The following is a 13,855-nucleotide window of genomic DNA, read 5'->3' as shown; positions in this document are numbered from 1 at the left end:
AAAACAATAGCAAAAAAGCATATTCAAAGCAAAGTGCCACACTAAGCAGATTCAAGAGATTTAATAGGAACAATTTTTCACTTACACAGAAAAAAATGTAGGCCTCTTGAAAGGTTCTGACTTTGAGAGCTATTTTTAGTTGCATGAGACCCAGAGACTATACGATCATCCTAGGGATGTCAGCTGGCCCAGCCTTCCCCAGGCACCTGCAGGAATGATTCACTTGACTAATGACAAAGTATCTGCATATGGAGAGAGTCATACATCTTCCCCTGTTATAATATAATATGTTACTACTACAGCAGAAGTACTTTTATAAATTTTAAAGTACTGTATTGCCAAAAAAAGAAAAAGCTAACCATCATCTGAGGCTTTGGCAAGTCATAATTTTTTGCAATAGTAACATCAAAGATCACTGATCACAGATTACCATAACAGATTATAACAGTAATAAAAAAAAAAGTTTGAACTATTGCAAAAATTGCTAAAATGTGACACAGAGACACGTGGTGAGCAAATGCTGCTGGAAAAATGGTGCCAATGGACTTGCTAGACAGACAGTCCCCACCAGTCTTCCATGTGTGAAAAGCACAGAATCTGCAGCTGTGCTCTGTCTGCACCATCAGAACCCAGAGCGGCTGTGCCGTGCGTGCTCCCCTCTCACCCTCACTGGCCTTTGTTTACAAGCCACTGCGTATTTAAGGCTCACCTCCAACCTCTTGTCTGTGTCTTGCCTGTTGTATGGGTCTTGTTCTCTGAATATGCCCACAGGAAGGGCTCCTGTGAACAGTGTTCTCCAAGTTGTGACACTGAGACAACAGATTATTCTCCTTATACTTGAAAGTCAGTTTTGCTGGATATAAAGAATAAAATACCTAGGAATAAATGTACATAAGAAGGCAAAAGACCCATACTCAGAAAACTGTAAGACACTAGTAAAAGACAAACAGATGACATGAACAGATGGAGAGATGTACCATGTTCTTAAATTGGAAAAATCAATATTGTGAAAATGACTATTGTTACCTAAAGGAAACTACAGATTCAGTGAAATCCCTATCAAATTACTAATGGCATTTTTCACAGAATTATAACCAAATTATTTTACAGTTTATATGAAAACACAGAAGACCCCAACTAGCCAAAGCAAGTTTGAAAAAGAAAAACAGAGCTGGAGGAATCAGGAGCCCTGACTTCAGGCTATATTACAAAGCTACAGTAATCAGTACAGTATGGTACTGGCACAAAAACAAAACTATAGCTCAATGGATTAGGATAGAAAACCCAGAGAAAAACACCTGCTTCTACAGTGACCTAATCTGTGACAGAGGAGACAAGGATATACAATGGAAAAAAGACATTCTCTTCAATGAGTGGTGCTGGGACAACTGGACAGCCACGCATAAAAGAATGAAGTTAGAACACTCCCTAACACCTACACAAAAACAAACTCAAAATGGATTGAAGACGTAAACGTAAGACTGGACGCTCTGAAACTATTGGAGGAAAATATAGGCAGCAGAAGTGCTTTTATCCCCACATGGCCTTGACCCTGGAGGGTCTAAATGGCTATAAAGCATTGAGAAATGACAAGTGTGGAGTCCACGCTTGCTTACCTTGAGGGTGGCTTTAGGGTTAGAGTAGAAGCTTCTAATGGTTGCTAGTAGAATGGCCCTTACATACTTAATTCTACTGTCCCAGATTCAGCCCTAAAGGCTTTAGACAAAATCAGAAAACGCCACAGATTTATTTATTCCTTTCACTTTGTTAAACCAGTGACCAAATAATCAAGAAGTGAAAAATTGAGGTGGATGTCAGGGAATGGGTGGTACTGTGGAATGTTCTAGTATCATCCTCCTGGATTATCCAGCCTCAGGTGCTGAAGGCACTGGAGGCCTCTATTAGGAATCATCAGTTTAGAATTTCAGTGGGAGTGGCAGTACATTGGTTATAGCTCACAGAGGACAGAGGAAGAGGCTGCCCTTCTACACCATCTTCATCTACCTTGGGGTGCAAATCCAGTTCCTAGGGCCCCAGAGCCCCAGAATATGGTGTCCAGGAGCAGCAAAGGGGCACAGCTTAGAGGGAGAAGCTTAGAGGGTTTAGAGATGGGTGAAGGATGCTCCACCTGTGCTCTGGATTCCAGGTGAGGCAAAGGCAGCCCTCAGAGTCCTTGGGAAGGAGCCCAGGTGATTAAAGAACAAATATGCCAGGACCTGCTGGGTACAGGGAACAGACTCACAGGTCTTCTCTCCCTGGGGACCTCCCCATGTGGCCCAGTCTTCTCGTCCGGCATCCACAGTGGTACCCAGCAGGCATCTTCAGTGGTCCCATTTGAGTGCAGAGTGGGCAGTGAGAGAGAAGAAGGGTGACACTTGGCATCTGGTGATGCATGAAGGGGACATCTGGGAGGAAAGCTAGAGCCTCAGAAGCGCCCTGTGCAATGGAGACACAAGGCCAGTAACCCTCAGGCAACTGGTGAGCCATACATTGCCAAGACAGCAGAAAAGCATTGAGGTCATACTTTGCTTTACCTGAATTTCAGTAATTTCAGCTTCACGGGCACAGCTCAGATGTCATCTTTATTTCCTAAAAGGCTTAAAATTTTGATTGTCGAGTGTTTTACCAACACACAGTGAATATCTTATTTTTTATTTTGTTGTTCTTTCTCAGACATTAAGCAGGCCTTGCTATGCCACTTTGATACCACTCAAACCAATCCTATATTAGAGACATAAGGCCCTATCAGTTCATTTTTTCAATATTTTGTATTTATAACTCAAAATAACTTGAAATGTTATTAAGTAGGAAAAAAACACTGTATAAAAGAGGGTCATTTCATGACCATTAAAAGATCATATTTCTTTGATACAAATCCTTTGTTTCTTTGGAGTAAAGCATTTTACTTATAAGGTCTCCAAAATACAAAGTGAGTGAAAAAAATGGTACCTGGGTGACATTTACAACAGACACACACAGCATGTGAGTGTGCCTTGTGTCTCCAAAACATAGTACAGAAATGGTGACAGTCGTTTCCTCTTGGAAATTAAAAAAATTAAAAAGACTTATTCTTGTCTACCCTTATGCACTTTCTAATGTTTTACAATATGTGCATATTCATATTCCAAAAATGTAGTGGAAACATTAAGAATGATGCAATCAGAGCACAGTTTTAAACAATATGAAGCGATAAAGGAGAGGGTAAGTGGTCAGGCTTGCAGGTGAGTGGGGATGGGAAGCAGTGAGATGCATCCTCGCTTTGTTCCCGGGACACAGACAGGCTGTGTGCTGGGGCCCTCAGTCCCTTCAGGAGCATGGAAAACGTGCTCCCTAGAAACCCCAGGAACCACAGATCATGCTGCACTTGAGACAGAAGGACTTTCTTGTTCAAGCCTTTAAAGAGAAAAAATGTCTCTGCTAGGGTGTGTGGGGCGTCCAAAAGACTGGTTATAATCCATAAAAGCATTGACATAAACTACACTGGTCAATGCGGAGAAGTGTTTTGGTAGCAGTGACATTTTATATTATTAAAGATTTTTTTTTCATGGTCCACATAAAAAAAAAAAAGGCTTTATTGAATTTGTTATGATACTGTTTCTGTCTTGTATCTTGTTTCTGTTTTTTTTTTTGGGGGGGGGGCGGGCAGCAAGACACGTAGGATCTTAGCTCCCTGACCAGGGATCAAACCCACACCGCCCCCCTTAGAAGGCAGAGTCTTAACTGCAAACCACCGGGGACGTCCCTGGGACACTTCAAAGGAGGGTCTGATGATTTCCTGGTTTTGGAAGGAATGTGGTGCTTTCCCCTTGCATCCTTCTCTTTTCCTCTGAGCCCACTGTGCTGGGGAGGAGTGTGTCCCTTTCCCGGTGGCCTCACTGTGGCTCTTGTCTCCCCAGAGTTCAACTTGTTCCACATGATTGCCGTGGGGCTCAGCAGCTCCATCCTAGGCTGCCTTCTCACGCTGCTCGTCTATACCTACTGCCAGCGGTACCAGCAACAATCCCACGACGCCACCGTCATCCACCCTGTCGCACCCGCCCCTCTCAACACCAGCATAACCAACCACATTAACAAACTGGACAAGTACGACTCGGTGGAGGCCATCAAGGTAAGGATCGGCAGCCACTGCTGTGGCCAGGTATGCCAAGGAGGCAGGTGTTATCCTGGGGGCTGTCGGCAAAACTCAGCGGTGGTGATTCAGGTCATGGGGTGAGGGGCAAGGTGAATGACGTCTCTTATTTTTTCCATTAATTTTTATTTGACATATTGAAAGAGAGTTGATTAGCAGTGTTGTGTTAATTTCAGGTGCACAGCAAAGTGATTCTGTTACATGTACATTTGGTTTCTGATTCTTTCCCATTATAGGTTGTTACAAGATATTGACTATGTTCCCCTGTGCTGCTTCCATGGTGGCTCAGACGGTAAAATCGTCTGTCTGCAGTGCTGGAGACCCGGGTTCAATCCCTGGGTCGGGAAGATCCCCTGGAGAAGGAAATGGCAACCCACTCCAGTACTCTTGCCTGGAAAATTCCATGGACGGAGGAACCTCACAGGCTACAGTCCGTGGGGTCTCAAAGAGTCTGACTTTGCTTTCACTTTTCACTTTGCTTTCACAAGATATTGAATATATTTCCCTGTGCTGCACAGTAAATCCTTGCTGTTTAGTTTGTATATGATGATATATATCTATTAATCCCATACTCCTAATTTATCCCATGCCCACCTTTCCCATTTGGAAACCATAAGTTTATTTTCTGTGTTTCTGCTTTGTAAATAAGTTCATTTGTATTATTTTTTAGATTCCACATATAATTGATATCATACGATATTTGTCTTTGTCCGGCGTACTTCACTTAGTATGATCCTGTCTACGTCTGTCCGTGTTGCTGCAAATGCCATCATTTCATTAAGCTACCTGAATTTTGACATTCCTGTGAAGTTCATGGTTCCCCTTAATAGTCCTTAGGGAGTATGTTGATGCCCTGTCTCTCTGCTGTGATGGTTTCATTCAAAATCCAGTTTCTTTCCCACATGGAAAACGGAGTTTCTTCAGCCCTCACAGCTTCAGCTAGTTGGAGGCTCTTATGTCCCAGGATCTGCAGGGGCCTCTCTCATTCCTATCATCACCATGGGGCCCCCACATGCATAGAGACAGAGCTGGATCCAGCAGCCATCAGCACATTATACTGATCCATGATAGAGCCAGGAAATGAAGCCCCAAGAATTAATAACACACCCCACACACCTTCTCAGAACCAAGCCCCCAGAGGAGGAGGAACATGTGTTCCCAGGAGCAAGAATCTTCAAGGAGAAACCTCCAGTAGCCAAGAAGGGAGCCCTTCTCCGTGTGATCCCAACCCATCAGCTCACCTGTGATCAGTTGCTTCAAGCATCTGAAGATCATTTAGCTGGTCTCCTCTTCTCACTGAAGATCCAGGAGCCACTTAATCTGAAATCTTGCTGCTCTGAAGGCAAAGTACCGCTGTCCAGGCTCTAATGAGTCTTTCTAGAACTTTCTTATGACTCCTTGGCCAGATAAATCCTGGATGTTTGGGCTCTGCCACCTACCTAACATCTTTTATTTTGAGCCTCTCATAATTTACCCTCTACTTGGGATAGTTCAACAAAAGTACGGGTATGTAAAGTGAAGTGAAAATTGCTCAGTCATGTCTGGCTGTTTGCAGCTCCATGGACTGTAGCCAGCCAGGCCCCTCTGTCCATGGGATTCTTCAGGCAAGAATACTGGAGTGGTAAGCCATTCCCTTCTTCAGGGGATCTTCTGACCCAGGGATTGAACCTGGGTCTCCTGCATTGCAGGCAGATTCTTTATCATCTCAACCACCAGGGAGGCCCCAGAGTATGGGTAACTATTCTCTTAGTGAGAAGGAGATTTTGTGTCAGAAATGGCTGCAGTAGAAACCACCACCACCACAGTCACCTTCCCACAAGTGTAGAAAATGAGAAATTAAGAATCTCATGCATTTATGTAAATGTGTTCCTTCAAAATCTTTTATCAATGTACCATGACAATCCAAAAGCTGCTTATACAGCTACTCAGTTACAAGTGGTAATACTCAAAGTGCTCGTGAATTTGAAATCACTAGAGTCTTAGGTTTCCTGGAGGTTTCAATTTAGGTGTTCTAACTCTTGGAAATTTTCAGACTAAAGTTCAAAAGTAGACTTTCTGAGTAAAGCTCAAAAATAATCTGGACTGAAAAATCTACCGACCTCATCCTAGTTATGAGGCAAGTCCTCAACGAGGAAAATGATGTGCAGAAGCGTGTAAGTGAGAAAAGACATTTGAAAACAATGAAGGCTTAGGGGAGAGCTCACATACACACACAGCAGATTTTTGAACAACACTGCCCTTCTTGGGTCCACTTATTTGCAGATTTTCTCAGTATTACTACCGTACTCCACGATAGGAAGTTGGTTGAATCCAGGTGCAGCACTGTGTGTCCAGGCAGACCTCAGACGTGGAAGAACCACACGTATGGAGGGTGGATATAACTTATATTCAGATTTTCAGCTTCGAGGAGGGTCGGTGCCCCGAACACCTGTGTTGTTCCAGGGTCAACTATAATTGTCTCCTGTTATATTCTCTTTCTGAAATACTGCTTACTGAGTACTTGTAAGTCTTCTATCTTATATTTTACAGGCGTTTAACAAAAACAACTTGATCCTAGAGGAAAGAAACAAATACTTCAACCCACATCTCACCGGGAAGACCTATTCTAACGCCTACTTTACAGATCTCAATAACTATGATGAGTACTAAGAGCTCTTCTATTTTTGGCTTCATGTAATTCCCCCAGTTCCTTAAGGCCTGTGCTCCATGACTGCCCATGTCTCCAAGCTTTCAGAGATGGAGTCTGGATACATCTCAAGTGCATTTCAAGCCACTAGTGTCCCATTGCTGCTGAAGAGAAACGTTCTCAAAAGCAACAAAAATCTAAACATGACTGTGGAAATCTGGTCTACAATTCTTGATGATTGTCTTTAATGAGCCATGGTGTGCAGTTTTATTTTGTTTTTATTATGTTCAGTCCACTTTTCGAATAAGTTGGTTGCTTTTTTTGAGCTTTTTCATAACTGTACCACCCACATTGGAAGCAGTCTTTAGAAATATGAACAATCTTCTTGACTCTGAGCATAAATCTTAATGGTGATTTAATTCAAGAAAGCAGGCACTTTATATGAGAGCCTCCCCACCTCCACATGCTTTATAGTATTGATAAAATGGAGAATATGAATGTGGCCATGCCAGGACTCACCATTGTGGTGATCTCCATCTTCTCATTCTGGATGGTCCTGTGTGTGTTTGGACTTGGAATGCTTCTCTCCTGAGGATGCCCGGGGATTCAGCCTGGCTGGCATCTGTGGAGGTGCAGGTACGCGATGTGAGGTCTCCACCCTCAGCCTTGCTGCCATTGCTGTGGTGTTCCCAGGGGAAGTGAGTGTAAAGAACAGAGGGACAGACGGGATGAAGGGTGAATGTGTTCTGCAGCTTGCCGGGAAGCTCGCCTTATTCTGCCTTGTGGATTTCATGGCAGTTCAGGGAGCTCTTTGCCACGCGGTCAAGGGAGCCTGCCTGTCTGGGCCGTAGTAACATCCTAAAGAACCACTCTGTAAAATAACCACTTGTTTAGCATTTGTATAATAGATTGTGCACCTGCCCTCTCTCTGCAAAGAAAAATTTTGAGCATTCATGATGCCAATTGAAGAAAGTATTGAAAGAACTGAAATATAATTGAAAACAACTTTTTTTTTTCATGCTACAGAAGGCATTGGATGAACTGACACTTAATGAAAAGCAACTTTCTATTTTCCATCTCCCTGATAGAACTAACGTATGGACACCAGCCCCTACTAAGAGCATTAACGATGTGTAAAGCTGGCTTTCTGCAGCGTGTTGCTGTGCATACTGAAGTGCTCCCCAAGTTCCAAGCTGTCATTTGCTGCCTCCAGGTCAGGTCAGGAGGTGGTATTTAGCTTGGGTGCCTTTTGTTTTTTTATCTCAGTGCTGCCTTCCCACCCACCTACTCCCATCTCTCCCTGCATGGGGCAACAACATTTCAGAAGAAGTACCCTGAGAAATCAGGGTATCTGGAAGTTAAGGCTTTCATTGATCCCTGTGGTTCTGAGCTTCAATCATTCATAAGCATTTCAGAGTTATGATACTGTTCAGTGTGGTCCCCAGAAGGAAAAAAAAAGGATAAATTACTCACAAAAGAAAGATACATAATATATGGCAGTTGGTTGAATAATTTTTGAAAGTAACAAGAAGATTGAAACTATCCATTGGATGCCTCTGGGTGTCATGATAAAGGCCTGGATGGACATTAAAACATACTCTTATTGATCAATGAACCTTCAGATCTGTGAAAATCTACAGTATGGGCATCGAGGGACACATGTATGTTTTAGCATACATGTATTCACCCTTTCCTATCTAAAGAAATTCGAAATTTTTATGCTTCGTAATGAATGTTGTTGAGTTCAAAACATTCTCATGTACCCAAATTTTCTGAAATGGCTCTACTAAAATAAAATCTTAATTGTAGCTGGGCTCTGGGAGGTCTGATAGATTTCAAGTGAATGATGTTCTGGGTCTTCCCAGTGGGGAGTTCATGCTGTGTCTCCCATATTCCCTTGAATGCTGTGTGAGATTGCTCTGTCTGAAGTCCACACTTGGTTTTCTAATTGTCCTTGGGTTGTGTTTTCCTTGGTTGCTTCACCCTGTCTCATCACTGTTCTGGAAGACAGATGTCCGCATCGTGAAGCACATTTAACAGTTTTATGAATTCCAACCCCCACAATGTTTTCTAAGCTTAAAAGATCATTCTCTTTCCCCTAGGACGGACGATACTGACATTTCAAACAAAAAAAGCATCACTGGACTTGATGGGAAATGTTCTCTAAATGACTTCAAAGTTGGTCATTAATTAGTCTCACACACTAAGGAAAGCACCCTCCCCCGCAACAGGCTTTTCATGTTGTTGATCGCATAAAGCTTTATGATGATCACCGCAAAGAAATTCATTCGTTTTTGTTCTCTGGCATTCTATTCAAAACAAAAATGTTCTGCTCTCTCTCTCCTCTCTCTCTCCCCTTCCCTCCCATCCCTTCCTCTCTCCATCCCTCCCTCTTACTTAATAGAATATGGATTGGTTTTGAAATAGTTTTAGCTATAATCTAAGAATTTTAACCAGCCATGGAATAACTTTTGTTTTCCCGTTACCATAGGGCTACTGCTCACGTGTCTGCCTCCCCTCTGTACCCTTCATTAAGCCCCTACGTGGTGGCTTTCATGGTAAAGCCTCTCACTTCTGCTGGAGACTTCCAACAGCAGCTCTTTGTAAGGGGGATGGTAGAGATTCCTGCCAACACCTGTCACATTTTAAATTTCTGTGTAACTTCTTCATTATCCAACCTCCTTCCTTTCTTTTTCTTTTTCTTTCTTTCATTCTTCCTTTCCTTTTGTCTTTTTTTTTCTGAAACAGGCAGCACAAATAAAAACTAATAACAGTTTAATTTCTAGGGTTGCTTCTAGATATAGTTGAAGTTTGGCTGGTTCTCATTAGGAAACGGGCTTCGGTCTCACACTGAAATTCTTTGGAATCTGATTCCCAGTGTTGGGTGCTTTGTCTAGATTAGACTAGTCACTGGCTAACACCAACCCGCACTGCCCCAGGCTCCCTGCTCACAGCATAGCAGGTGGCCTCTCAAAGTAGCTCTGCAGATGATGGCTCTGATCACACTGAGGGATTTGTCTCCCTGGATGACCTCAACTCTGGATTCTGGAGACACAGACTCAGGCTGTGCTGCATGAAGACCCAGGTTCCCTGGACTCGGGCTTTTTCTTCCCTGATTGCCTGACTTGCTCTAGGCCTGCTTCTGTGCTGGTGCCCCTGGGACTTACCGGGGGATCTGACCCTTCCTGCTCTTTCAGGGACGTGTCACTAAGCCTGTCGATTCCAACTAGAATTGGCAGTAATCCTGGGGGAAAAGATGGCTCCCTGTGTGTATGGAGGGTGGACAGAGAGCCTAAAGGAACTGAGAGGGGTAAGTGGTGAGCAGATGTGAGGGCTCCTATGTGGAGAAGGCTCTGTGCCCAGGGATGGTCAGCCCACGGGGTCAGTGAGAGCCAGGGGTCTGGCCCCTTGACTCATGAGTGATGTCAAAGAGAAAGGAAGTGAATTTGGGAGAAAGTGGTCTTGTGAAGAAGGGACTCTGGTCCCTCGCAGCCCAGGGCTGTGGATGATCCCAGGTGGAGACTGTGATCATCTCACACAGTCCTGTGTGTGATCCCTGCATCTTCCGGGATCAACTGCCCAGAGTGCAGATGAAGGTGCCTCTGTTTCCTCATTTATCTGAAAAGGGTGAATTCATGGGCATCAAAGCCTGTGTGGTCAGAGTTCGCACAGGAATCCTTCAGAATTTAGAGAGTTAGTGAGTCAGATGCCTTCAGAGTTACGGACAAATGTTCAGCCCAGGGGCTTCCTGAAAGGATGTGTTAGTGCAACTGCAAATCAAAGGAGATTTTTTTTTTTTTTAATGTACAAAGTCTGCGCTCAGTTAGTCATTTTGTGTAAACACTCCCTTAATGCACATTGGAGGTGCAGCCGTGATGGTGTTTGCATTTACAAATATCCTGATGTTCCTTTTTGACATTTATGAATATTTCTCCAGCACTGTCAAACCACTTTCAGCATTGACTTTGCCCCAAGGTCATCAACTTTCTTTAGCCCTAGGATGTCTTTTATATTTCAGTGGAATTTTCTTGTGTGTGGCATTTCGTGATAACTACACCGAATTCAGTCTATTTTCACAAGGTGACTCTGGGGCATCTATCCAGAGGCAACAAGTATCAGGGGTGAATGCCGTGCACCGAGTCTGCCTCTAGGCATATGTTCTCCACGTGGCAGGGCTGCACATAAATCCCACAACTCCAATAATCATTGTCTGTGAAGGCAGGGAATTAAACAGAAACAAACAAACACACTTAAATCTATTCATATTCAAACTGTTTTCCTGCTCTTATTTTTAAGCCGATACAAAATGGAGTTCACAGATCTCATTGGCTATGCCCAGCATATTCATTTCGTCTACTGTCTCTTATTTCATGGTAATTTATGTTGACATGGTGATTCGTGTTGACAAGGCTTTACCAAGATTGAATACTTCTGATTACCTACCTTTTTAACTATTGTCAGACACTAGAAAGCTTCTCTGATCAATGAGTGTGAAGTGGGACAACACAGTAACATTCATTTTGGCCTGAGAAATGTACAAAAGGGAATGCCAAATATTTCACAGCAAATTGCCATCTAAGATAAAATATACAGAGACCAGTGACCATAGTGGAATTTATTTGTTATTCTTTCCTATTGTCATTAATAATAATTAATTTAAATATATCTTGTAACTCTACAAATACAGAACCAATGCATTCTATTTTGATAACCTGATAAAACACAAAATAATATATTGCTTTCATCCTTGCTTGTTTTTTCTTTTGAAATTGAAAAGTAATGAGCAAGATATAAAGTTGGACTGTTGGCAGAGATTTTTATCAAAATGACTATTCCATTCTCTTTTTTATGGATTTATGTTAAAGATGCATTATAGATATTTTTGGAGCAGATGGATCAAAGTGGGAGTTTTGTAATGGTCATATATTGCATCATCAAAAATTTAGTACATGTTTCAGAAACATTAGGAATGGAGACCTTTTCTCTTTTGAAAATATGGGTTCACATTGCAAAATGTCTAACAGCATTATCAAAACCAAAATCAGAGCCTGACATGAATGTACTATTCCCAATGAAAGTTGTCTCGTGTAGTATTTTTAAAAGATTGTATTAGTCCTGCCTAAGAAAAACAAAACATTCAAGCTTCTTACCCACTGTATGTGTGTGTGTGTGCACTTGGTTGATCATTTATGTGTGACCTTCCATGACCCTGTGGACTATATAGCCCACCAGAATCCTCTGTCCTTGGAATTTCCTAGGCAAGAATATTGGATTGGGTTGCCATTTCCTTCTCCACCGGATTTTCCTTCCTATATCTCTTGTGTCTCATCTCCTGCATTACCAGGCAGATTCTTTACCGCCGCACCACCTGGGAAGCCCCTTATTACCCATTACCCAAAACCATTTTTCATTCCACCAAACTTGCTTCACGTTGTTGACATGACAACAGTAGCTAGTCAAAGGTATTGTAACACCTGAAAGGAGAAAAATTGAAATGGAAAATCACTGTATAGCATTTCTTAAACAAACATGTTGGATGGGCAACAAAATTCATTCCACCTCTTCCATATCAGTCAGAAATCTTAGGCCAGCCATTCAAAGATGATCCTGTTCTTTCTCAGCTTTTTGGCAACTTAATGCCAAAAATGACCCAAATGTTAGATGTTTAAAATGGTCCCCACATTAGATAAATACAAGCTGGAAAGCAAAATCTGGATTCCAGAAGACCCAAACTATCATCACTAAGAAAGAGCCTTGTTAGTAAGTGCAGGTAGTTTAATTTCCTGTAAAAAATCGCCAGTGCCTTGTTTCAGATGATGATTTATCATTTTATCTGGATATTTGTTCAAAGCAGAAGACTGATTGGCTGTACTCTAATGAAAATCACTCATATGCCTCTTTGATCTCAGGAAAAGAACAAGAAGCACAGCATCGTCAGGTGTGAATTCTGCCCCCACTGGAGCTGTGGTGCCGGAGTGGGGTGGCATGATGTATTCAGAATTTAGGTGAGCCCAGCCTTCCAGAAACTGTCATCACTTTAATTTTACATCTTTCAAAAATACTTGAGAGTTTGTTCTGTAGAAGGAATGTCAATGGGATGCCTGTAGAAGTTAAAGGATCTTGTTACTGGCCCTCTTCAGTCAAGTCTCTATAGCTACAGGAAAATCAGATGGAAGCTGGTGATGCTTGGCAGATCTGGTGAGTGGAGTGACAACCACATAGAATACTGCCCACTGTTTGTTTGAAGTCAGTGTCAAAACTGCTTCATAAGTTCACAAAGTTTTCTTCCTTAATTTGAATCAGGTGTTTTCTCTGTTAAATTTGATTCATTCTCTCCCCTCAACCCATACTGTGACTGTTGGCCAAAATCAAACTTGAATTTCTGCACTTTGAAAGAAAGCACAGTAGGAACCTTCAACACAAGCCCCTACATACACCACCAAAATTCTACACTGTTTGCAAAGAAAGTGCACAAAATTGGTCCAATGTAAGATTCTTCAAAAGTATGTAATTAAAATTGTGTGTTATGCCATTCACAACTTTTGAATATGTTATGAAATGTTAAATGCCTCATTCCTTGTTAATTTGCTGTTGCTGTTTTTGTGATACAAAATAAACTTATTTGGGATTGTTTTTCTTTTTTTTATTGAAATTTCTTGGAAGTCATGTTGAGCCTTTGGTAAACTTACAGAAAGTTACTGATCTTGAAATTCATGTGTAAGAGACAATATATATTTATCATAATGGACCCTTTTTAGAATGAGGTAGCACTGTCTGCCCTTCACTGGAGTGAGAAAAATGGAACTTCAGTTGTCTTGTTGGAATACTTGTGGATTTCTGGACATTCCCCTCATGACTGTTGGGTGTATATACTACACTGCTTTTCATTCCTTACATTATACTTTCAAGGTTTCATTGGAAACCTGGTTGCTAGAAATGTGCAATCCAGATTTCCAGTGATCTTCACTTTCATCTTTTCTGTTCATCAGTTCACTGGTTTTGAAAAGAGTCCAGCATGACTGAAGTGACTCAGCACGCACACAATTTTAGAAAAAGGAAACGGCAACCCACCCCAGTATTCTCACCTGGAGAATCCCATG

The 13,855-nt window shown here is 42.1% G+C and overlaps 1 protein-coding gene across 6 annotated transcripts in view; it reads left to right on the top strand.

The window, feature by feature from the left end:
• Positions 1–13,388, top strand: part of SEMA5A (semaphorin 5A) — a 567,470-nt gene extending 554,082 nt beyond the window's left edge. For all 6 annotated transcript variants that reach the window (XM_086361189.1, XM_086361183.1, XM_086361185.1 and 3 more), the window contains 2 exons: positions 3,897–4,108; positions 6,659–13,388. In XM_086361189.1, coding sequence (XP_086217315.1) covers positions 3,897–4,108; positions 6,659–6,778 — 332 coding nt within the window. In that variant the 3' untranslated portion in view covers positions 6,779–13,388. The remainder of the gene's footprint in view (positions 1–3,896; positions 4,109–6,658) is intronic.
• Positions 13,389–13,855: the final 467 nt, after the last annotated feature.

The sequence above is a fragment of the Bos grunniens genome, chromosome 20 (genome assembly GCF_055505025.1).
Source record: "Bos grunniens cultivar Pamir isolate PY7600 chromosome 20, Bosgru_T2T1.0, whole genome shotgun sequence".
Lineage (NCBI taxonomy): Eukaryota > Metazoa > Chordata > Mammalia > Artiodactyla > Bovidae > Bos > Bos grunniens.
The sequence above is the reverse complement of the archived record's forward strand: the minus strand, read 5'-3'. Positions and strand labels throughout refer to the sequence as shown.